Consider the following 24314-nt stretch of genomic DNA (forward strand, 5'->3'; position numbering starts at 1 on the left):
ATAAACAACATACAACTCTTCATAGATCATTTGCGAGATCATCACTCATTCCGAACATTCCTTTTATACTTTCCCATAATTTCTCATCTCCTTGACTCCCCAGTCTCTCTTCTACCTCCTCTGCATTCAGCCACGCGTGCGATGTGTAACCTGATGAGGATGAAAGTGTCGGTTGACCGGCAAGGATATGACCTCGAAGGAAGAATGTCTATGAGATTGAATGAATACATATTAGCGAGATGTCGTGAGTTCGTGATCGACGAAGTAAAGCGGAAGAACAAGCAAGCACGCAAGAGAATTCGAGCAGGATCGTTCCCCGGCTTTGCCGTGTTGTCATGCCCCACCATGACAGCCGGACAAGTCCAGTCCTCTGGGTAACTATTGCGGAATACAATCCATATTCTGATATTCTCGCAGAAGTGAGATTGAAAAGGAAAAATGACTCACCCTTTGTTCACCCTTCTTGACAACTCCTACAGGTTTTCTAGTGACCAGCCAACTATCCATACCTTTACCATCCAAACTACCATCAACACCGATAATCTTCTTGTTTATAGCTTCATCTAAACTCTCTAATCTTTCAACATCCGTTTGAGGGAATATCCATTTATTCGTAGATTCATTTTTCACTAAACAATATAATTCTTGTTCTGGATATCTTTCTAAACTTTTGTCCCCTTTTTCTATTTCTGAACTTTGCTTTTGCCAATGATCTCTTGATAGAACCTCATATTCAGTTTCAGGTGGTATATCACCTACATCAGGTTGTTTACCTGCCAATCTTTCACCGTATATTTCATTCGAATATTCATATTCTGATTTTAAGAATCTTCGAAGTGGTAGTGAACCTGATTTGAAATAAAAATCGGTTGGAAGTGGTGTTGATAATGCATGTTGAATAGCTCGAGAATGTGAGTAATATGATTGTTCAAGTTCACTTGGCGCAGGTGTTAATAATGGTGTTCTTGATAGTAACAATGAAGCTATTAAGGGAGGTGGTGCAGACGTAGAGGTAGTTGACGATGATGACGAGGTTGCTGTTGCTGTTGCTGTTGCTGTTGCTGTTGCTGTTGATGTTGATGTTGATGAGGTTGTGGTTGACGAGGATGAGAATCGCTGTAAAGCTATATTACACAGAATTGAGAGCGATGGATTAGGCTACATCGGACAGATTTACCTGAGAAAGAGCTTACCTGCTCGCCTGGAAGAAGCGCAAGGCCGTATCAGTATTCTAGGTGCGAATGACATCGTAGTGGCTGAGCGCTGTAGTATGTTTGGTCGTCAAACAAACGCCAATGATACCGACAAGCAATGACAAAGAAGGGATCTTGAAAGGGATGGATGATCACTTTGAAGAAGATAAAACTCAAGATCCATCTCAGAAATTTCAGTTGTTGTATTATGGTAAGTCTGGCAAGCTTAACTATACATCCCACTTAAAAACACCTACACCATAGAGAACTCCTACACCTCCACTTTGCTCTCATTCTCTGTTGTACAAAATTATTTCACCTTACATCAATATCCCAATTAACCATGCTCAATTCTCTTTTTGTTCTCGTATAAAGCACAAAACAATCAATCATCGTGGACTCGACAGAACACGACCAAAAGCAGAGGGACTCTCACGATACGGCTCGCGTATACCCAAAGAGCCTTTGCGCTCCTTCCTTCTTTTCCATCCCAGTTGCAACAACACCACTCATTTCAGTTTCAGTTTCAAGTCCAATTCCAATTCCATCTTCAACATCGATCGAATCATTCTTCATCACCTGCTTCAGCAACAAATACACCTTCATCAACGCCAGAAATATCGTTCTCATCAGCGAGATCAAATATAGCATCGATAGACAGTGAGCAAGAACTACAAACACTCAAAAGACTCAATACGCTTCACTTCAGATTATTGAAGATCCATCTCACATATAGGAAAATCACGAGTCAAATTAGAATGACTTCCGCTTCTCACTCTTCCGCAACAATGCCAACGACGGTACCATCTCCCACGACTGATTTCGATCAATACTTACCTCATCTAACATCAGCTTTGGACAAGTTGACAACCAACGCAGCTGCTTTGCCTGATAAGTCAGATTTATCTTTTCACAAGACTTTAGATAGAGGATTCGCTAAGGATCTCGATGATGCAAGCGAGAGAGTCCTGAAGTTGACGGAAAGGCTATTAAGTCTGGTCGATCAAAGTCAGCATTCTTCAAGAGATAAAGGAAACTCAAAAGTGCCATCTTCGAAGACTTCGTCCAAAGTGAAGGGAAGGAGAAGGAAATTGGAAGATGAAGACGATGTAGTTGACGGATTCAGACAAAGTGTCGTCGGTGTCGTGGACGGACTGTTGGAAGACGCGGTGAGTGTAACAGTATTGGCTAAAATGATATGGTAACCCAAGGAGTCGTACTGACTCTCGACTTAGGATTCATGCTTGGACGAAGTGAGAGGAGAGAAGAAGAAAGCCGCCATCGCGATCAAGCCACACTTGGTTGCTCAAGCAGGCCAGAAGGTAAGTTCAAGCGGTTGCGTCGCATTGATAGAGGTGTAGCTTATGCCATCTCGATTTAGCTACCCGGTCCATTCTCAAAACAAGCTGCTCGTTTACCTCGAAACATCTTGCACGCCAATGATTTGGCTAAACCACAACTACTTTTCCCCGATCAAGTGGATAACACTCCTACGACTACACCTTGGAAGCCCAATTTGATCACAAAACCTCACGCAATGGTTCCTATCGGTTTCGTGCCTCCGCTGGATTTCACACTGACTCGGGAAGAAGAATTAGATCCTTCTAAAGAGGTTTGGAGAAGACAACGCGAAATTAGGATGAGACAACATCCATATTTTTACGAAACTCGTCATCTACCATATCCCACATCCTTATTCATCGATTCACAACCTATCCCACCGAAGTCTTTCCAAGAGACGCCCTTTGAATTTGTGGATACTCCCGAACAGCTGGAACTGCTCGTAGAGAAACTGAAGAAAGCTAAAGAAATCGCTGTCGATCTGGAACATCATAACATGCGTTCATATTCTGGTTTCACATGTCTGATACAGATTTCAACTAGAGAAGGAGATTGGGTGATTGATTCGTTGAAGTTGAGGAAAGAGCTGAGAGAGAACAAATTAGGTGATGTCATGACTGATCCTGGTATAATTAAGGTGAGCACGATTTGAAAGGCTTAATTGAGAGAAACGGGAGTATCCGCTAATGAAGTCGATCTAACAGGTCTTCCATGGTTCGGAGAGTGATATTGTTTGGCTTCAGCATGATTTCGACATTTTCGTAGTGAACCTGTTCGATACTTACCATGCGACAGTCGTTTTAGGTATGTGCCAGACTGAATGAACACTTTGATTGGGTAATCAGTGCGAGTGCTGACGTCTTGTACTGTACTGTATAGACATGAAACAACATGGCCTTGCTAGTCTGCTCCAGCAATATTGCAATTTTGAAGCCGATAAACGATACCAAATGGCTGATTGGCGTATAAGGCCTTTACCTGATGGAATGTTACACTACGCTCGATCAGACACCCATTTCTTACTATACGTATATGACAATTTACGAAATGCTTTGCTTGAACAATCAAGTAGACCACCTTCTCCTGATCCCAACGGGAATCCCATTATCGAGACTACTCGAAGAAATCCTCAACAGGCCATGAGAGAAGTACTCGGTCGTTCAGCTGATACAGCCTTGCGATTGTACGAGAAAGATGAGTACGATGAGGAGACAGGGAAAGGAAGTGGAGGCTGGATGGGCGCTGCGAGGAAATGGTTACCCAAAGGTGCAGTCGATGAAGAACCAGGATGGGTATGGCGAAAGTTACACGCTTGGAGAGATAGATTGGGTAGAGAATTAGACGAAAGCCCAATGTAAGTCAACTTTTCATGTCTAGTGCAGGTAGCAACCTGTTCCGGTGCAAAGATGTGCGCTCATTCAACGTTGGTAGTTATATCATGCCACAAGATACACTGAAGAACCTATCATTACTTCGCGGTACAGCTCCTATCTTGATCAAACAGGCCATTAATCCTGATCGAGCACCACTAGCAGCTGCCAGAATGAACGAAATTACGGATGTCATTAAACAAGCTAAAGCTGAATGGGTCTCAAATCAAGTTCAATTAGCCAAACAAGCGGAGGAAGAATTGCAATCCAAAGCAAACCAAAAGCAAAAGAAACCTACCAAAACTGTATTTGATCCCAAACCTGTACCAGATGTATGGGATGCAATAACTATCTTCCCAAACTCAGCAACGAAATTGGATTCAGTCACACCTCAAAAGTCGAAATCAGGTCTATTTGGTTCCACCATAAAGTCAAAGCCGTTGACTACTTCTTCTTCATCTTCTTCCGCAATAGCAAATAGTGATAAATTGGGTTCTTCATTATTCGGTCAAACATTACAATATCAAAGTGGTAAAGGAAGGAAACCAAGGAATAAGCCAGCTCAAAGAGGAAACAAAGAACTATCACCAGGATTCGACAACGTTCAAAACACCATTCATGAAGAATTACAACCTATCCAGAAGACCGATTTGGCAACACCCATTATACCTGAACAAGTACCGTATATACCTTCAAAGTCGAGGACCACCAATCTACCTGTGGATGAATCACCTTCAATTTCATCTCACAACCCTACGGACCAAGAACCTGTTTCCCTCACTCCCGCAGACCATTCTCAACTGAAGGCGGAAGCAGGAAGTGAGAAGAAGAAGAAGAAGGAAGATGGTATAGTACAAGTAAAGAAAACACGTAAACCTAAAAGAGAAAGAGGTGCTTCATCATCTATTCCTTCAACTGACGGTAAGGGCAAAAAGGTTAAACTTGATACTCCACCCGAATCTCCTCAATCATTGAATCAAGATCAACATCACACTGAGAACGAGGTTGAGATCGGTACCTCGATCGTAAAGGCAGACAATGAGAAAGGGAAGGAGAAGAAACCGAGAAAAGATAAAAAAGCGAAACTCAAAGTAGAAGAAATACCAGAATTTGACTATTCTTCAATGCCAAATTTACTCGATCAACCTTCGGCATCTTCCAAGGATGCAAGTAGTGTAACAAATGCCAAAGATAAAAAGAAGAAGAAAAAGGATAAGAAAGGTGGTGAGTTATGGTTTCCCTTTTAGCTCAATGCCTATCCTCGAATGGTCACAAAATGAGCTATAACTGACATCATGCTTTTGTATGTTTTCTATAATGGTAGGAATAGGTGCAATTGAAACTCCTGTATTTGGACCCAAAGCTGCCAGAGACTTAAGTCAACCTAAAGGTGGTAATAAGAGCGGTACATTTGTTTAGTATGTCTCATATACCATGTGATACTGCTTGTGTACCTTTATGTGTGTATCGGCTATTCGCAACCTGATCGTTTATATACATCTGCTTCTCTATCGAATCACACGCACTCGTTGCTAGTTGAGTATTAAGATATGCTTCATGCCATGCATGTGCGGATACAGACCTTTCTATTGTCCCTATACAACTGATTTAACCTCTCGCGTCACAAATCCAATGTTACCCATTTTTAATCATCTTCCAAAGAATACAAACTTTGTATTTCCGTTAATATATTTAGAAATTGCCCTATTCGATTGAGACGAACAAAGGTTTATCAGCCAAAAAAATCGGAACAACGATAAAAGCAATCACAGTGATGGAAAACTTTATGTGGCGATGAAGCTTATATACTCACATAAATTCCTTTGAGCTTTTTGAGCTCGAGTCTCAACTACAGTAGGAAGGATAGTCGGATTCATGGCTGATGCCAGATCGTTACTATCTATCGAATCCAATAAAGTTGAGGCGACAAATTGAACTTTTGCGACAATCGGGAGATTGTTAACAGCTATACATCAAAGCAAAAATTATATCATCAGTCCCCGTCTTCTCCGATTCATCGAAACATTGAGCGTGGTCGCTAGTACTAACCTAATACAGTCATTGGGATCCTTTGTAAGATAGCCAAAAGATCGATGATCACTTCATCTTTTTCAGCTGAAGAAGTAACTAAAATCTCTTCTTGTCCTTTTGTTTCATCACCTGAACGGCTCCTAATTCTAGGTACCAACTCTTCCTGTTGTTGTTGGTGCTGTTTTAATTGATACTGTGTTATACCAATATTGGTTCGACGTTCTTCCCCTAATTGCAGATCATGCAACTCATCTCTATATTGTAGGATCATAAACCGAACTTGTTGCTAAATTCGAACCGTTACATTAGTGACTGTCAGTAGCAGATTCTTTAAGCTCAGGGGCCTTAGTTTAAAGGGAGAAGATACCATAATTTACTCACCTGAGTTACATAAATATTAGCTTGTTGAACCAAATAATGATCTTTAATAACTTCAGCATCGTAATTTGCATCAGAGAAAATAGCCATTATATCATTTTTAGCTTTTTTGTTCCACCCGGGAGAAAGTGATCTGTTGTATTTGTTCACCAAATCAGTTTGTGGCTCTGTCATCCACACGAATCGAGATATCCCGTTCCGCTTCTTTCGAGAAAATGGATCCTCCTTGTTTGATCAGAACAAAGACGATTACTCACTCGACAGATTTCGATCCATTTCTATATTCCAACCACAGCGATTTTGGACAATTATCCATCAATGTCATTGTTCTTTCGTAAAGTTCGTTAATTTCATTTAGTCTCATTTGCAATAATAGTCCCGTTGGTGGTTTTTTCTTATCTCTACGTAATTTGTCTAGTAATTGACCCGTAACTTATTGAACGACCGAGTCAGCGTCAGAGAGATCGAAAAGGAAGCAGAACTCACTCCGATGCAGTTGACTAACATAATTAAAACCAGTCAAAATTGGGACATATCCTTCTGGTTTTGGGAGATATCCATCTTCAGAGATATATTCATCATCCCTAGAACATGAGTAAGCAGTCATACGATGTAAACGAGACCATCAATTCAATGATTCGAACGAATCGACTTTGATCTCAAAAGACTTACAGCTCTTCAGGAAAAGCGACATCTTGAGTGTCATACTCATTAAAATACAAAGGTGTCGCTTCCGTACTCGCGATACTAACATCTGCTCCATACATGAGCCAAAAGCATCGCCGAAGAAAGATTCGATCGACAGGGCCAAGACGAGCATAGGTCTAGGATAATCACATAGTACGAGTCAGTGACACAGGAATGAAAAGCTTCGAAGAAGTCAACAATACAGGGCATGCTCACTTTCTCTTCATGCGCTTTTAGGGCAATGAGGTATGCACAAAGCGAGCCAATGTCTCCTGGCATACGTGATACTTGGCCAAGTATTCGAGATACAAACCTTTTGAACCCGGGGATAAGTCAGCATTTGACGAAGGGATGCACATTATTGAGAGCAGGACCTGAGAAGACACCGGACCTTACTCACAGGATGTGATATAGTATGATAACTATGTCAATAAATTGATCAGCTGCACAGAACATATGATGTTGTACACGATTGGGAGACTCACTTCTATTGATAGTAACAGTCTGAAAATCCTTTGCGAGATACTCTCGAACTTTCTTATGGCAAGCAAGGATCAAACTCTTGACTTCTTTTCTGGACATCTGGACGAAACTTCTAGGTAATTGAGCCAGAGTTGAACCTATTATAGCTAAGACTAAAGCGGCCCATTCGTCTTCGCCTGACCTTTCTTCTCTTTTGATATTCAGATCATGAGTAAAAGTAGGTCGATGTAGACATGGTATCAAACAATAGATATAATCGAAAAACAAGTCGATTATTTGGTATATTGTCTGACGAGGTAAAACTTGTTCTAAAGGATTCAGAGGGTTATATGGATGTTCTACATACATGTAAACTGGTTTGGATAGATATCTAGGTGATGAGTTGGTTGGAGTAGGATAAGCCAACGGTTGAATATTATGAGCAGGTGAAGTATACGATGATGAACCAGGAACGTGATAAGGAGGTAGAGATCCGCTTCCGTGGTTCTGGCTTTGTTGTCCACCAAACTGTCGTGGTATTGAAGAAGGTGACGATGGCGTCGAAGTTGAATTGATAGGGACATATGATGGCTGAGGATAATGAGGATAAGAATGGATGCTTGATAGGAATTGACCTTGAGTTTGAGTTTGGTTTTGATTTTCATTCAGATTGGAGAATGAAGTCGAGCTTGAAGGATGAGCTTGCATTTGTACTTGTGCTTGTGCCTGTGCTTGTGCGCTGGCAAGTGTTGGTTCCCATCCTCTTGCTGCAGCAGAAGGGTTTTCATTTTTAGCAAGCGCAGGGTATGACGGATCAGGCATTCCTAGTTGTATACTGGGCACATGCACAGAGGGTAGTGGATGAGTTTGTCTAGATCGATCAGGTGATTCGTCGGTCGAAGATGATCCTTTATCATCTTCATCTTTGAGTTTACGCATATACCTATCGTTAAGATGTCCAGTTAGGCAGAATTCCTCGATCAGTGATGCTAAGACTTACATGTTTGGTGGACCTCTCTTTTTGGGCTTGTATTCGAAAGTGCCTAAAATCCGTGATCCTGTGGTCAGCATGACAGTCCCCCCAAAAATATCCCAGTAAACCAACTCACAAGCTAGTCCTAGATGTTCACAATGTGAGCAAATGACTTTTCGAGTTCCCAGGGAGCTCGAACTTCCAGGCGGTGGACGATCGCACTTGACCCTAAATATAGAGAGCATATGTCAGTGTTGTATCCCTCTTGAAAGTATGATGTTGCCCTTCACTCTCTATGATATCACTCACTTTCTCGCTCGACAAGCTAGACCGAGAAGCGGGTTCATAGGATTAGCTAACAAACAGAATAAAAATGATATCTTTTATCTTCGTGAACTCCCATCTTTCGTCCACACTCTCCCTAACATTCCTATTCTGCACATCTTTTAGACTGTCTCGCAAGACACGCCTGGAATCAGTAGGATAAGATCGGACTCACCATCACAAGATTCTGATGTCCCCATCAAGTATAACAACCCCGATTAGCTTTTCCAGAAGTTTATATCGATCATATGATGGTGCTTACGACTCTGTCTAGTCTTCTTTATCCTCTCATCGCTATGCCCTTCGTTTTTAATTTGCTCATTGATATTCTTTTTCCTCTTTCCTCCTATTTTCCCAGGGATGAGTGATGATTCTACATCGGAACTATCGTATCCACCTTCCGAGCTAATTCTAGACATATGACCGACACCAGCTGTTGATCCGGGATGCAGGCGGTCACTGCTTGGTCCAGGTTCATTGATATAGGTCTGATGAACTTGAGGTTGGTTATAATTGTTATTGTTGTTGTATGTGTTCATCGTGTTCAGTCCCGTTTCAGACGTACGTGACGCCAATATATGACACCTCCGAGAGAGAATAACGAGGGGATGGATGGTGTGATCGGATGCAGAGGTTAATGTGTGACTCTTGAATCTGGTTGTCCTCTAAAAGTTATTCGATGTGATGCTCATCGTTCCATACGTTGATGTGGTGATGCTGAATAATTCGATAGTAAGCAGTGATGGTAGGGTAATGATGCTGACGTGAGAAGCCGATGTAGAGTCCAAGAGCTGATCGCCGCGATCACAGTGTATCTAATGCTACAAAATGATTGTGGAATTATTCAATTATAGATCTATATTCTACCTATTTCTTGTCGACAAGAGAAGGGATGAGGATTCAAGGTATATGATCGGTCTTGAGGATAGATTTCAAAGGAGAAAGGGGATTCGGGTAAAGAAGCGTGCGTCGTCTTCTTATGAGAAGAAAATCACATGAAAACTTTCAAAGTATGTAACAACAGAACGGAAGTGTGTGAAGTGACATGTGGTTGTTCAAGTAGGTAACGAAAGAAAAAGAAAAGCATACCCCCCTCATTTTATTGCATGACTCTCGTTATGCGATGAGAAACTGGGGGGATTTCCATGTTAAGGTTAGAAGCTCGGAGAGGAAGCATAACTTTCCTCCGACCTTGTGCTTCAATTAGCAGGAATAAAGGTGTTACTCACTTTTTGGCAATTAAAAATACTACTCACCGTTATTCGTGCATGTGCAATTCCCCAGATCTGTTACGTTGAACTTTCGATCGGATTTCTCACCCCCTCATAACCTTGACCCAATTTGAAAGACATAGGTCCCTGATCGTCAAAATGGAATCATTCCGAGAGAAGCAAATTCAGAGAAGCGTCAGTTGAGCACTGAACCAGACCCACTTTTAAGGTAACACCGCTGACTCATGCATACAAGGAATTTCTGGGTGCATGAGTGTCAAGCACTACTTTGTGAGATTATCTATACAAACATCTCTAAAATGACTTTTCGGAGATTATTTCTTCCAGGTGTAAGTTGATTTTTGCATTGTTCTCCTGTCATTCCAGTCTTATCCAATCATGAGTTTCCAGAAAAAACTCACGTCAGCTCATCAAAATGCATATACTGAACGATGATGGACAAGGAATCGAGTGGAAAGGTATCATTATGGTATACTACTGACCTCTTGAGCGAGTTTAGTCCAATCCATATTCTTATAGCCTGTTTCAAAGAGTCTCTTCATGACCATACTCTTCTTGTCGTTCGTCCATCCTCCCGCTGAAGTCGGAGCACGAGGTGATTTATGGGGAGTAGCTTTGGTCTTGGGTTTCTTGGGTGTAGAAGGAGGTGAGGAAGCAGAGGAATAGGACGAGGACCGTTTGATCTTTTTGGTTGGCATGTGTATCTCTTCTTTTGGCATCTTGCTCTTTCAAGATATGAGGATCGTACTGAATGAATGTCGATTACATGAAAGAAGAGATAATAGATATATGAAAAACCCCAAAAATGTCGGTTGCCGTTCACGTCCCAATGTACACTCGTAATATTTACTCTCAAAAAGGGGTCTATGTTCTCATATGCTTAGGGCGCAAGATGGATGAAACACCACCATCACCATCACCATCAATACCACTTTCATCATTAAGTGAGCAGTGCAACCCGAAGTACAGCGTAATCTGTCCTCAGAACAATTTCGCTATGGTACCGATCCGGGATTCAAGTGTGGGATGATTACTGTTTGAGCATCGACAACGATGATACAGTGACGAGGAAAACGATGTCATGTTGTGGTCACATTTAAACGGATCGTGAATTGACTGACTACTTATCTCATTATTTCATCTTTCATCCAACATTCTAATAGAGCAAACACGAGCTCCATTCATACCCCTATATTTTTTACATACAAATCTCCAGTATCACTCACATTCAACGGAATAGCTTATCAACTTTTCACACGAAATGGTCAAAAGAAGTCATTCTTCTACACCAGTTCCATCGGATGACACCAACCACTCTCCTTCTACTTCCCATACCAATTACAAGGAAAATATCAACGAAAGTGACAAAGATCAAATCGCAATCAAACCTCTGCTCAGTGCATCCCCTAAAATGGCCACTGTCGAGAAGAAAGAATTCAGTCTCGAATCAAAGAGGATAGCTACTGAAATGATCTTGGAAGCAGGATACAATTCTGTTGATTTCAATCTGATGAGTGAAAGAGTGAGTGACGTGAAATCGTCCTTGTCGCTCACAATACGAAAGCCGATCACTCATATGCTAATCTTCTTTCCGGGCCCTTGAAAAGACTGGACTTACAGTTCGACAACTTCGTGATACTCTCAGAAATCGTACTAACGGCAAAACCAATCTTCGTTTCTCAACTTGTCAATTCTCTCAATCCAACAAAGTGAGAATCTCACGTCAGCTCAAACCTACTCTCCACAGACAACGGATAGTGAGCATAAAAGCAGAACGGAATTAGACATCATGGGCAAATAGATGCGCTTCGTTCAGCTAAACTAAAATGAATAACACATTATCCGATACATGTCATGAGCGGCGTAAGATATACTCGAATATACGAACCAAACTAAACCAAACTAGAAGAATTTCGTGAATAAACCACCTCTATTCGAGGACCCCGTTGCTAAAGAACCTTTTGAGTCTTTTTGTAAATTTACTAAACCCTGTAACGATCTCATAACCTGATACATTGATCATTCACACTTGACATCAGCTTACAATGCAATTTTTGCCTAAAATAGGGTGGGAGGGAAAGCGAAAGCTTACCTGTTCTAATTTATCTTTTCTTTCTTGTAAATCGAGATGTTGTTTGATCTTTGGATTTTCCCTTGCGAATTTCCCTATTTCATCTCTCTGTAAAACCATATCCTGCCAAAATCAGCTCAAATAACCCCCTCAGAAGCAGAGATGAGACTTTGACTTACGTTCAGATCGTATAAAATCCTCGAATCAATTTCTCTTGGGAATTGATAAAAGAATTGTTCTAGCAGTTCGATATTTATAAACATCGTACTCGTATAAGCTAATTTGTCCGCTACTACCGTTAAGAAGGCTTCTGGACAGAACGCAGACTGATCTGGACCTGTTTTACATCTTCTAGACTTCAGTGCTTGTTGTCGCACTTTGAGCAGGTTAAGGCGATTAGACAGAAGCAGTGCATGTCGACCTAGTGAGACGACAGATTCAGCGGTAAATCACTGGCACGTTCCATTTGACAGTAGACTCACCATCAATAATCTGGGCCGGGGAATATTTATAAGCGTCTAATACCGGCGCACCTTCCTCTACTTGACCTTCGTCCTCTGAATTCGATGTTGCGTTTAGACCACCACTTAATCTTCTTTTCCTTCTTTCAACTTCCCATTTCTCTAATTCAGCAACATGTTTAATCAAGCCATTTAGTTTTCTCGCTCCGCCAAGTTTACCTCGTATCTCATTAAGTTTGTTATCACATCTTTTGATTTCTTCACCGAATTTTTCCTCGGCCCGATCTCTTCCTACTTCCCATTCTCTATCATCCATTTCAACTTCGTATTTATACGGTTTTATACAATTTTCAACTTGATCAGCTGTCAATCCCATCCTCTCTCTCAGTATCGCATGAGAGAATTCTGTTATTCGTTCGGATACTGAAGGATGGAAGGTGAATGGTTCACCGGTGGCTATTGAATCTATAAGTTGTCTTAAACCCTCCGCTACTAATCCAGTCGAATCTCTTCCTACGCCTGATTTCGTAAGCAAAGAACTAGCTGTTTCAAGCTTGTATTTCCAATACGTATCCAATTCCTCAGGTGTCAGTTTCCTATCTTCGCCGAGTTTTGCTAATTCCAATGTCCTCGGATCATCCCAGTACAATTTCTCCAAGATATCCATGACTTTGTCATCTAACATTCCCTTTAATTTCGATCGTACGGCAGGCTTGGTGAATTGTGCTGTATATTCTTTGAATCTAGCTTTCAAAGCATCGATGGTTTCAGCCATATATGATTCTGAGGTGATTCGACGATCGTTATACTGTACTTTGAATTGATAGCTAGCTTCTTCAAGTTCAATTTGGACAGCATTTGTGATGCCATTCAGACTAGAAGCCATACTGGTTTCAAGAACATCCATGAGTCTTCTCCGTAGTGTATCGGTACCGACCATGACTTTCTTGTCTCTGCCGAAGTATTTCGAATTTTCCCCTCCGAAGAATTCTTCTTCCCTCCTCAGTACCGCACCAGTGACATTTGGCTTCTCTTTGTCTCCTCTGATAGATCTGAAAACTCCACTGGTGGGAGGTGCTTTACAGACGACACCAACGTAACCCAGGTGCAGAGGATACCTTTCACCCCTTACGATTGTTGCTCCTTGTTCAGGCTTGACCAGATCCATTTTCGTTACTACACCGATAGTTCTTGTACCTAGTGGATCTACTCTTCTACTTGCCCTTAAAGCTGGAGAATTGGCAAGATCTACATCTGCAGCACACACCGCTAAAATGATATTAGGTTCTCGAATATATTTGTCGCATAATCCGTTGATCTTGTCTTTCAGTTCTTCGGGTTGGTCCATCGAGCTGATTTGTATATATCCAGGTAAGTCGATCAATGTCAAGTCAGGAACATGAGGGGAATGGATTTGTAGGTGTATAGGGTCATCGGATACGGCTAATTCGGGGGGTACTGAGAGGTTGAGATCGGTCAAAGTTTTTTGTATAGTAGCGAAAGAAGTGATTTTACCCATTCCTGGCATATTAGGAAATACACCATACTCTGACGGAGTTGATGACGATGAAGCGGCATTGGAAGGTGTGTTAATGAGTGTAAGCTCTATTGGTCTTCTAGTAACCATATTATCACCCCTAAGTCACAAAGTCAGCGGTCGACTCAATTTTTCTTGAATTCCTACTAACTTGGGCAGGAATTCATGTCCTACAATCGCTTCTAGGACACTACTCTTTCCTGAACTCTGGCTTCCTATAACAACTATAGAAGGCAGTTGCAATGCCTCACTTTGGTCCACACTAAGAAGAACTGAACGAATTTCGATGAGTTTCCTTGTAAGTTGAAGTAATTGATGTTCATCGCCTGAACCTGAAGAAAAAGGATCATTCCTCTTTTCTTCCGATATTGAGGCTGCAGTGGCTGCTCCTACTAAACCCAACAACGCTTCTTCTCCTCCATTATTGTTATTATTGTTTGATTCATCAGGTCTTTCGGATGATCTCGAATTCGAATATTCCTCTTTCGCTCTTCCACCTGAACCTGAACCTGAACCTGAACCTATCCCAGAACTTGAACTTGAATCGAAGGCAGATTGCGTATCTTGAGATGTAGCAAACTGAGATGTAAATGCATCCCACCATTCTTTTGTACCGTTCTTGAACGCTTCTGCGGTGTCTTGAACTCCATTCTGTGTATCTGATAATCTGCCTTGAAGTTGTGCACTCAAAGAAGAACCTATGTCTGCTGCGGAAGATAAACCGTCTGCGGCGGTGTTGTATACTGAAGAGAATTTGTCTGATACGTTGGTGAGAATTTCAGATGTAGCATTTCGTACTCCTGTATCAGAATGATTAGTATTTTCTCTATATGAAGTGAATGGATAGATCCCTCATCATCTTCATCACTCATTTCATCATCGGCTTTGAATCTATCCATCGATCCGTCCATTTTGCTCCCATTTTGCGATGCACATGGGTAATGGGTAATGGCTGGGAAGAAGACTCACCTTCAAGTTTATAATTCGCATAACCCAATCCTCCAGCACCTATAGCTGCTCCATAAGCTGGTATCCTAAAAGCCCGAGCCATCGCTCTGGGGATAGACGAGAATGAAATCGCTCTAATGTGTACATGTCTGGTTGACGGTATTATACGAGCACGAGGGACAGAGAGGGGACGAGATTGGTTGAATAAATATGGTCTGGAAGATGTTGGGAGTCGACGAAGCATATTGATATTTTGTTTTCGAATCTGGAATCTTATACCAACCGATATGTTTCCCTTTTCAATGAATTGGAATTGCTGAGCTCGATAGGGCTCATAAGGCCTCTAGAACAGATCACCTTCTATTGTGTAATATGTATGATTGGACGTTGTTGGTGAGTATGTTGACAACGATGCGTCTTTTTAACGGGAAGAAATACTCATGAGTTTGTATTCTGTTACTGTGATGACGAGTGGCAACGGCGCAACTTTGAATGAGATCATTTGTATCAAGTGTTATGAAAGAAAACAGTCTACTGAGTAGATTTACGTAAACATCTGACATTGGGATATCTTCATGCTACCAAATATTATGCATTGATACAGCTTTTGATAGGACTCTTCTACTGTGACTATGTGAACTCCCAGGAATGTAAGGTGCTCCTGGACCCAGAAAATATGCAACTATTGATACAGAATATTCAAACCTTCCTCTGTAAATCTAAAAAAAGGTCGTGATATGCCAAAATAAATACACAGTTATTGTAAAAATCCTAGAACCAATCTTATAGATTCACTAAGCTGTTCTATCTTCTGACATATGGGTGTTATATTGGGAATGGGGACTTTCTTTGGTTTTACGTGTTGATTGGGTTATTCCATTTGAGTTCGATACCATTCTAAAACATCTCTTCGTCACTATTTCTTTGTGTTCCATGTCTTGCGATATGTCTCAATTCTGCAGCTCGTTCTTCTACGAAATGCTTTTCAAGATGAGTCTTGAGTTTTGGTATATTCGTCATGAATTCATCACATTTATGACATGTTAAAGGTGTATTCAAGAGTCTTTCTGCGCTTGATAGAGCCTGCGGGATAAAGTCAGCTTCTGAAATCATTACCAGGTTATCATTACCGAATTTGCACTCACGTCTACTCTCTCTTGCATGTTGGAATCATCCTCTATCCACCTTTGGACTTCCATGATCGGAATGAAAAATCCTAAATCAGGTCGGAAAGAATTATGATGTTTCTTCGTTTTGAGCGATGGTGATATCCTATCATCCGATATGACATGGAGATGAACATGTCTGAAAGAGAAGGATATCAAGATGTAAGCCATGATCTCTAAGCATGTTGACGGAATTTCGATATTCTATTGGAAATAGAGAAAAGACTTACTTCATGGAGGGTATAGCATGAAAACCCACATCAATCTTCCATTCGAAACCTTCAGTTTTCAACATTTCATCCCTTATCATTTCTTCAACTTCTCTAGCCATGTTTGACATTGAAATCAAAACATCTTCTCTTGCTTCTCTGTTCATCTTCATTAAAAGGGATTTTAAATCATCAAAAGCTTCTAAAGGTGCGATTGAATTTTTACTTTCAGGATTCGATAGAGGTGGGAATGGATATCTTGGCAAAACCAAAAAATGATATTTAGCTTTTGGATATGCATCAAATACAGCTAATGTATTACTTGATGACAATAATAATTTCGAAGGTGGTAAAGATGATGTTGGATTTGATAAAGTTGCATAATTCCTCAATGCATCCAAAGATGGTCCACCGCCCATCGAAAAGATGCTACTCGATCTTGAATTTCTGACTTTTGATGAGACGCTTTTGTTCCTACGTACCCTATCGGATATTGGTTGTCTACTCGAACTGGAAGATGTAGAGAAGACGTGAGATATAGGTGATAATGGTTGTTCGGGTGTAGGTTGCTGTGGAGCGCTATCTTGCTCTGCGGTGGCACTGGAGGAACTTTGGGCTAAAGGTGCAAGGCAATTGCCCATTGTAACAGATCCAGTTTAATCACGATGAGCGATCCCCAAATGATAAGGGAGATTGTGAAATCGAGGAGTGATTGATTTCAGTTTTGCGCAAAGGTCACCGAAGAGAAGTAGAGGACGAAAGGCGGTTCAGGCGGTTGAGAAGATTGAGGGAATCCCGACGTGTCAATGATGAATGATCAAGGTGACATATCGAAGACAGTAAAAATCAAGAGATATATCAGCATGATAATTCGCTTTTTTTCCTCATCTCCATAACTCTGATCCGTACGGAAAGAAAAAAAATCCAATCGATAGCTTATCCCGAATAAGAATTATGGAATGTTGATTTGATTCGGGAAAAACGGTGGAATACAACTGGAAAACGCGAAGATCAAGATGCCGTTTGGGTTTAGGAAAGAACACCGATGATTTCGTTCTTTTTACGTATACGTCGACAAACAGAAGGAAAGAATGGGATATCCCAAGCTGGAGCTAAACAAGAAATGGATGGCATGGGTTCTGTTTGTTTTATCCTAAAATGAAAATGAGTTGAAATAGGATCACGGTCGGAGAATTGGACATTCCGGTATCCTCGTGATCACGAGATATAATTCAGCATGACAATCGAACAAAAGGTGAGAAGCAGGAGGATGTCGTGCATCATGGCAGATGTTGTAGTGACAGAGGAGATATGAAAGGAAGATAGTACAGGGTGAAGTAAGATGTGGCGTAAAGAGAAAAAATGTTTCCGAATAAACAAACGATATTCAAAACTGACAGAAAGTGGAGTTAAGCATTAACAGCGGTAAACCCAGTCACAAATCCAAGTCAAGTGAAGAGCGAAAAGAGTAGGTCGTGATTCGATGTATGAAACTTCGGGATGAGTGGAGCAGAATGCACATAAACAAGAGGGCACGGGGCCGAGACCAATGGGAGAGAAAAGAGAGAATAGCAACTGATCGAACGATTCGACTCACCATAAGCCTTGTTCTTCTGCTCCTTCCTGATATTTGTACAGAAAATCGATTTCAGAAATGTTAGATCTCGTGTTTCAACCGGCCAGCCAGACAGGCCAAATGTCGGAAAACGCGAAATTATATAAACAGGGTTCCTCTCCCCTTATCGAAATTAAACTGATCGTGATTTAGACTTATCTCCCTGAACTCAAACTGAAAGTCCAGATCTTTTTCGTGTTTAAGTGATAGGTAACAACGAAGGCACAACGAGAAAGAGTGAGATGATGATTTGCTAAATGTTGTGTAAAAGGTGGGATGCGCTACGGCAACGGTAAAGAGAATATTAAAGGGAAAGTGGGAGATCAAGGATCAAGTTAAATTAAAAACCAGTCTTGGTTCGTCAAAAGTGTGGAGTCGGATTGATATGGGATGATGATTCCAGCTACCATTTCACTGCACACAGTGGAAAAAGTGAGGGATTGACTACTCGTAATTGACGTAATATGCAGCTTTTGTACCAAGTGGCGTTTCAAAATCACTCTTCACTTTCACTTTCAATCACCTGAAACCCATCCCACACAAAGTTAGAAACTGCGCATAATCGGGCAACCGAATTAGACATGGTTCACATTGCATGCTCTCAAAAATAGTATGTAAATGTGTTGCGCGCACCAGATCGTGGCGTTGTGAAGACGATACGGTTGCTGTTAGTGGCCTGGACCTTTCGCGGGGGACTTGAAGTCACGCAAACGTTATTCTTGTTCTTCTTAAAGTATGATCAAGAGACAGCGAATGGTTCATCTGATTGCAATTGTCTCGTTTCATTTCACTTCTTTCCGATGCAAAGCAATCAGCTGCAAAACCAAAGGGCATGTGCGCGCAGCAATTGAGACTCTTGCTTTCGCCAGATGGAGGTCCGTTTCTTCGATGTTCGAAAGGTAACATTACTCGTATCAATCTCATGTGCATATCGCTGCAAAACGCACTAGCGCTATCTTGTAGAGACTGCTGATATAATGGGGGTATGTTTCCGGTGAATGTACCCATCTCGGCCGTTTGACCGTTCATCGATTTCGCCACGGTGGTACTTTTTATTTGACAAAATCAGACAGTGAGAGTGGAGGTTGTCCATTTCATGAATCAACGTCATCTGACATCTGACGCTTCCTATTCTCTCTTGAGAAACGTACTAAAGAGCTATATATAAGCTATATATACTCACACCAAAGACTAAATATACTACTCTATCTACCATACTGAGCATGCGAGCAAACTCCGGCCGGTGTATGAAAAGATCAAGTCCCGGTTATAAGTGAATATCAAGAAATGACCTATAGGAATACACCGACGTTTTCTACGAAGGACATGTGATAGATAATGATGCATGACTCAGGCAGGAGAGATGGAAACCCCATATTTCGTCATAAGCAGAAGCTGTGGGGTCCAAGATGAGACTATGTATCTCTTCTTTCAATCAGTAACGATGTCATACGATGCGAAAGGAAGGAAGGAATGTTTCGGTTAATTGATTTGTAACATTTACCGTCCACTTCACAAACATCTCTTTCTATTTCCAACTAGTACCGAGTAATTGACATTCTCACAGCTTCATAGCTTGCGGTATAAAAAGAAGGCAGAAAGGATCTTGATATAACATGTTACCCCTTCTTCGTTCTCAATTATCTACCAAGTTGCTTACTAGGAATACACTACCTACCAACTTGAGAAGACTCAGTACTACATCACCCAATATGGTCAAAGTGAGAGATACACCCTGCAGTTTCTCGCTTCCCGAGATCGACCATTCTGAAGTAGCTAACGTGAGATCATGCAGGTTCTCGCTGTACTCTACAAAGGTGGTAAAGGTAGGTCTTATCTTACGGGTTGATAATCTTTACACCTCTTCCATGAGTCTCCCGCGAGGCGCATTAGGGCTGATGAATTCGGGTACTATGATTCAGCCGCCGAGGAAGAACCCCGTCTTCTCGGTACACTCGAAAACAGTCTTGGTATTGCCGATTGGCTCAAGAAGGAAGGTCACGAGTGAGTATACACATCATCCTTTGACCTGTTTGATCTACTCTACACTTGTTATCTCTAGTGGATCTTGCTGATATAATCGTTTGAGATAAGACTCGTCGTCACTGATGATAAAGAAGGACCCAATTCAGTATTCCAAAAAGAACTCGCTGATGTACGTTGATATTTCCATACATGATAACACTTTATGTTCCACCCTCATTCATTCCCATGTGAAAAAGGGCTAAAAGGATTCGTGTACAGGCCGAAATTCTTATTACAACACCTTTCCATCCTGGATATCTCACAGCTGATCTCATTCAAAAAGCTAAGAATTTGAAGTTATGCGTTACAGCAGGTGTTGGATCAGAGTAAGTCGACTTCTTCACGTTTTAGTTTCGGCAAAAAAATCGGAACCCGCTAAATTGTATTTCGATTCTAATGATTAGTCATATTGATCTGAACGCTGCTAATGAGAAGAAGATTACTGTTGCTGAGGTAAGTTATATGATTATCGTTGTGTGAACTCATCGGGATCTGTTTTGATCATTTGATGCTCCTGGTACGTAGGTCTCTGGATCCAATGTCGTCTCAGTTGCTGAGTAAGTATGCAAACTCCGTTGAGGCGCATTGTATCCCATTCGCCAATACCTATTATCCACCGCTCACCAATGATCCGCGTCCTTCTTACCTCTCTTGCATCCTGACCTTGACCTGACCTCTCTTGTCAACCCACAGACACGTGGTCATGTCCATCCTTTTACTCGTTAGGAACTTTGTTCCAGCCCACGAGCAAATCCTTGCAGATGATTGGAACGTCGCTGAAATCGCTAGAAACGCATTCGATCTAGAAGGTAAAGTGGTGGGTACCGTTGGATGTGGTAGGATCGGTTATAGAGTTTTGGAAAGGTTACAAGGATTTAATTGTAAAGAATTATTATGGTTCGATTATACCGATTTACCTGAAGGCAAGTTCAGATCCCACACATTTCAGTCTAGCTATAATCGGAATCAAGGGAAGTAGTTCTAATGACTTGTTTCATGTGTAGATAAGAAAAAGTCTAATTTCAAAAGAGTCGATAAACTTGAAGATTTAGTAGCTCAATGTGATGTCGTTACCATCGTAAGTGCTATCACAAATTGAAGTATTGTTGGAGCGAAAGGATTGTTGTTGAAGATATATCCTTTGCCTTGTCTCTGTAGAACTGTCCTCTTCACGAAAAGACCAAAGGGCTTTTCAACGATGAACTCATTTCTAAGATGAAAAAGGGTTCTTGGTTGGTCAACACCGCTCGAGGGGCAATTGCCGATAGAGCAGCCGTCAAAAGAGCTCTAGAGAGTGGCCATTTGAACGGATATGCAGGAGGTGAGCTGATTCCCTGATCTTGATGTTCGATGAGAAACTCAGCTGATAGTGATACTATGTCATGCTAGATGTTTGGGGTAAGTCATGTTTTGAAGTTCAAGGCCGAGACAACCCCATTAATGACTTGCGAATAGACGTCCAACCTTCTCCTAAGGATCACCCATGGAGACACGCTTTCAACACTCTTGGTGGTGGAAATGGTATGGTCCCTCATTGTGAGTTTGATGTCTGAAGGAAACTATCTTGTCATTTCTGACGAAGCTTTGGCCGCATTTGCTGATTGACTGAATGTATCTCCTTATTGTAGATTCCGGAACCACACTCGATGCCCAAATCCGATATGCCAATGGTACCAAAGATATCATTCAACGATACCTTTCTGGTCAGGAACAAGAGCACGCTAATGTTATCGTGACAGACGGCGATGTGAGGGAAAATTCTGTTTCATGTTTTGGGACGGATTGCTGATCGATCGTTGTTTCTAGTACGCTTCCAAAGCTTACGGCCAGAGGGAGAAGAAAGCTACTGGTCAGAAACCTGCTGGACCGTAGTTTTGGATTGGTTAATTGGATTTCTCACGAGGAAGAGGAAAGAGTGACTGCAGATCTCTGTACTTATGATAAGATGAGAAAAGGTAAAGAAGAAAAAGAGTGGAAAATCGTGAGAGAAAGAAGTGATGATTAAGTGATATCTCTATGCATGTTTCCATGTAATGAAATGGTGGTCATACGTGCTATGCAGGTTGTTTGTGATGATTCGTTCGTGATGCTGTATACTCTAAAAAGGATGTCAGTTATCTGACCTTTTACAAGCTGAAGGAAATCGCCAATACAGGAATGAGAGATCTGAATGATTGACTCACTAGATTTACAACTATAATGCGTGATGTGGTTATATACAATAAAAACTTCCATTCTTCCCTTGACCTCAAACGTTCTTCTTCCTGCAGATCGGCATAAACGTAATCAGCAAAACCATTTTGCCAAGAGGGAATTTGCATTTTGCCATCCGGATTCCACCGGAATACTTTACGCCTATCCTCCTTGATGTGATTTGTTTCAAGATACATACGACTCACCTTGTTTTTTAACGTTCTTCTAAGAACCTCCTTTTCCCACGTTGATTCATCATAACAACGACCTCGCTCCTCTCTTTGTGATTCCGTATGAATCCACCATTATTATGTTCATTCGATGAATCTAATCTCGTTTCCGATTTGACTGGACAGGGAAATGCTACTACTATAAATGCACCTAAGAAAGTTGCAGTGAATAACGTCGATAGTAAAGACCTTTGTCGTGGTTTGAAATGCGTCAGGAGTAATGGTGCCATTTTGCGTTTTGGATTTTTGGATATTGGATTTTGGTTTTTTTGGTCTGTGGTTGAAGAATTAAAAAGTGGAGTGGGAATGTATTTGATCTTATTTTGATCGCCTGTTGGTGAACCTTTTGGTTGTGATTCGTCTTTGATGGATGCGACCTATGTACTTTGGTCTTTTTATAATAACGATGAGTTTCGATTTGAAACTGGAAGGTGTTATAAGATATCTTTGAACGACAAACAGAGTTTGTCTCTTGGAGTAAGTTAGATTTGGCAAACTGGTTGGAATCCATTGGCCCGGTCCATTCCGCAACTCTGGATTGGTTGATAATTATATTATTAGTCATTTCAATTTATTGTATTTTATCCTGGAACAGCACGTGGCAGAAGAAGAAGAGTGCCCAGTGCGCGGAGTGGAGGCTTGAGCATTTAACGCTTTGATTATTAATTGATTCATTCTATTCATCATGAACGTATACACAAACCCATGAATTGTTATTATATTATACTTGTTGACTTCATTCCTTGTTCTCTCTTCTCTCGCTTCAGTACTCATGTGAGCATATGTGGAATGCCACTCTACACTTTGACATATATACTCTCAATACCAAATCCACAATCCGTTTTCTGCCCTTCTCCTTCTCCGATTTGTGAGCCAGTGGTGTCAGTATAACATCCACATTCGTACTCAAAGGTATCTTTCACACTATTGTATTCTGGTCTGATCGATATAGTTGATGTGTCACCTGGACAATCTGTCAAACACTGGATTGAACTGGGAGAAGTGAAATTGGTGGTTGAATTAGGGAGAGGAGGCAAGATACATTCACAGAGTGTATATGATGAATGAAGGTATTCCACCTATACACCGACACAGATTATAAGCAATCACAGAAGGCGAATAATCGGATAGCAATGACCAAGTGATGGAATGACAGCAAGGGAAGTCCAAGTCCTCTTTTAAAGCCGAAAGCCAAATCCCAGAGTCAGAGATAAACGTAATTGATACTCACAGAAGCATCATCTTGTGATCTACAATTACCTACTTGATCGATTGCATAGACAATTTCATCTGATTTAGGTGATTCTTCAACGGTGGTACAATGACATGATGAATTATCTTCACGATAATAAGCTACATCCCATTTTGTTGTTGTACAAGATAGCTATAACGATGACGTTTTCATGATGTCCCATGAACGAGATTTAGCATATAAAGGCTGTAATTGATTTTGAGGATGAAATGAAACTCACACTACACTCTTCTCTTGTTGTCGCGTTGATTCCTATTCCGGAATTCAGCGATGAGAATGTCGTATCCGTTACACAGGCTACGTAAACTGGTCCTCCAGATGGAGTGGACTCATCTCGTCGAGGTAATGATATGCCTTGTACAAGAGATATGAATGGAATTAAGATTATAGGTAACATATTGATGATTTGTTATGTTGGTCAATGAATCAATGAATCCATAAATATTCGATAGAGAAAGAGAAGAAGAGGGAACGTTATAACATCAAAATATACGTTGTTGATTTTGAATGATGTATACGTTGATGACAGTAAGTACAGCATTCTACACACCGACTAGCCATCTCATCACTTAGCATCCTTTCATGCAAGTAGAGCGATATCTGACACAGCATGACG

At 41.1% G+C, this 24314-nt stretch overlaps 9 protein-coding genes across 9 annotated transcripts; 3 read left to right on the forward strand and 6 right to left on the reverse strand.

Moving 5' to 3' along the window:
* Positions 1-19: 19 nt before the first annotated feature.
* IL334_000972 (uncharacterized protein) lies at positions 20-1248 on the reverse strand (the record flags this gene model as incomplete). The annotated part of the gene is made up of 3 exons (XM_062932733.1): positions 20-208; positions 448-1124; positions 1194-1248. 3 exons carry the CDS (start codon positions 1246-1248, stop codon positions 20-22), a joined length of 921 nt encoding a protein of 306 aa, XP_062788784.1.
* Positions 1249-1951: 703 nt separating this feature from the next.
* Positions 1952-5323, forward strand: IL334_000973 (uncharacterized protein; the record flags this gene model as incomplete). Its single annotated transcript, XM_062932734.1, has 7 exons — positions 1952-2362; positions 2429-2515; positions 2575-3171; positions 3239-3338; positions 3414-3888; positions 3966-5128; positions 5229-5323. 7 exons carry the CDS (start codon positions 1952-1954, stop codon positions 5321-5323), a joined length of 2928 nt encoding a protein of 975 aa, XP_062788785.1.
* Positions 5324-5549: 226 nt separating this feature from the next.
* IL334_000974 (uncharacterized protein) lies at positions 5550-9298 on the reverse strand (the record flags this gene model as incomplete). The annotated part of the gene is made up of 14 exons (XM_062932735.1): positions 5550-5608; positions 5718-5870; positions 5954-6221; positions 6317-6446; positions 6571-6745; positions 6800-6897; positions 6986-7137; positions 7217-7313; positions 7401-7422; positions 7486-8405; positions 8463-8505; positions 8572-8663; positions 8745-8760; positions 9022-9298. 14 exons carry the CDS (start codon positions 9296-9298, stop codon positions 5550-5552), a joined length of 2502 nt encoding a protein of 833 aa, XP_062788786.1.
* A 973-nt stretch (positions 9299-10271) lies between these two features.
* Positions 10272-10689, reverse strand: IL334_000975 (uncharacterized protein; the record flags this gene model as incomplete). The annotated part of the gene is made up of 2 exons (XM_062932736.1): positions 10272-10358; positions 10474-10689. The coding sequence occupies 2 exons, from the start codon at positions 10687-10689 to the stop codon at positions 10272-10274; spliced, it is 303 nt and encodes a 100-aa protein (XP_062788787.1).
* A 563-nt stretch (positions 10690-11252) lies between these two features.
* Positions 11253-11775, forward strand: IL334_000976 (uncharacterized protein; the record flags this gene model as incomplete). Its single annotated transcript, XM_062932737.1, has 2 exons — positions 11253-11513; positions 11599-11775. 2 exons carry the CDS (start codon positions 11253-11255, stop codon positions 11773-11775), a joined length of 438 nt encoding a protein of 145 aa, XP_062788788.1.
* A 118-nt stretch (positions 11776-11893) lies between these two features.
* IL334_000977 (uncharacterized protein) lies at positions 11894-15252 on the reverse strand (the record flags this gene model as incomplete). The annotated part of the gene is made up of 6 exons (XM_062932738.1): positions 11894-11998; positions 12084-12170; positions 12242-12483; positions 12545-14160; positions 14212-14860; positions 15030-15252. The coding sequence occupies 6 exons, from the start codon at positions 15250-15252 to the stop codon at positions 11894-11896; spliced, it is 2922 nt and encodes a 973-aa protein (XP_062788789.1).
* A 653-nt stretch (positions 15253-15905) lies between these two features.
* IL334_000978 (uncharacterized protein) lies at positions 15906-17024 on the reverse strand (the record flags this gene model as incomplete). Its single annotated transcript, XM_062932739.1, has 3 exons — positions 15906-16091; positions 16154-16313; positions 16405-17024. The coding sequence occupies 3 exons, from the start codon at positions 17022-17024 to the stop codon at positions 15906-15908; spliced, it is 966 nt and encodes a 321-aa protein (XP_062788790.1).
* A 2590-nt stretch (positions 17025-19614) lies between these two features.
* IL334_000979 (uncharacterized protein) lies at positions 19615-21895 on the forward strand (the record flags this gene model as incomplete). The annotated part of the gene is made up of 14 exons (XM_062932740.1): positions 19615-19719; positions 19794-19824; positions 19921-20002; positions 20093-20153; positions 20243-20349; positions 20428-20476; positions 20549-20580; positions 20717-20946; positions 21028-21101; positions 21182-21344; positions 21413-21421; positions 21479-21559; positions 21652-21770; positions 21830-21895. The coding sequence occupies 14 exons, from the start codon at positions 19615-19617 to the stop codon at positions 21893-21895; spliced, it is 1209 nt and encodes a 402-aa protein (XP_062788791.1).
* A 1348-nt stretch (positions 21896-23243) lies between these two features.
* IL334_000980 (uncharacterized protein) lies at positions 23244-24095 on the reverse strand (the record flags this gene model as incomplete). The annotated part of the gene is made up of 3 exons (XM_062932741.1): positions 23244-23525; positions 23678-23830; positions 23919-24095. 3 exons carry the CDS (start codon positions 24093-24095, stop codon positions 23244-23246), a joined length of 612 nt encoding a protein of 203 aa, XP_062788792.1.
* Positions 24096-24314: the final 219 nt, after the last annotated feature.

The sequence above is a fragment of the Kwoniella shivajii genome, chromosome 1, assembly GCF_035658355.1.
Source record: "Kwoniella shivajii chromosome 1, complete sequence".
NCBI classification, from domain to species: Eukaryota; Fungi; Basidiomycota; class Tremellomycetes; order Tremellales; family Cryptococcaceae; genus Kwoniella; species Kwoniella shivajii.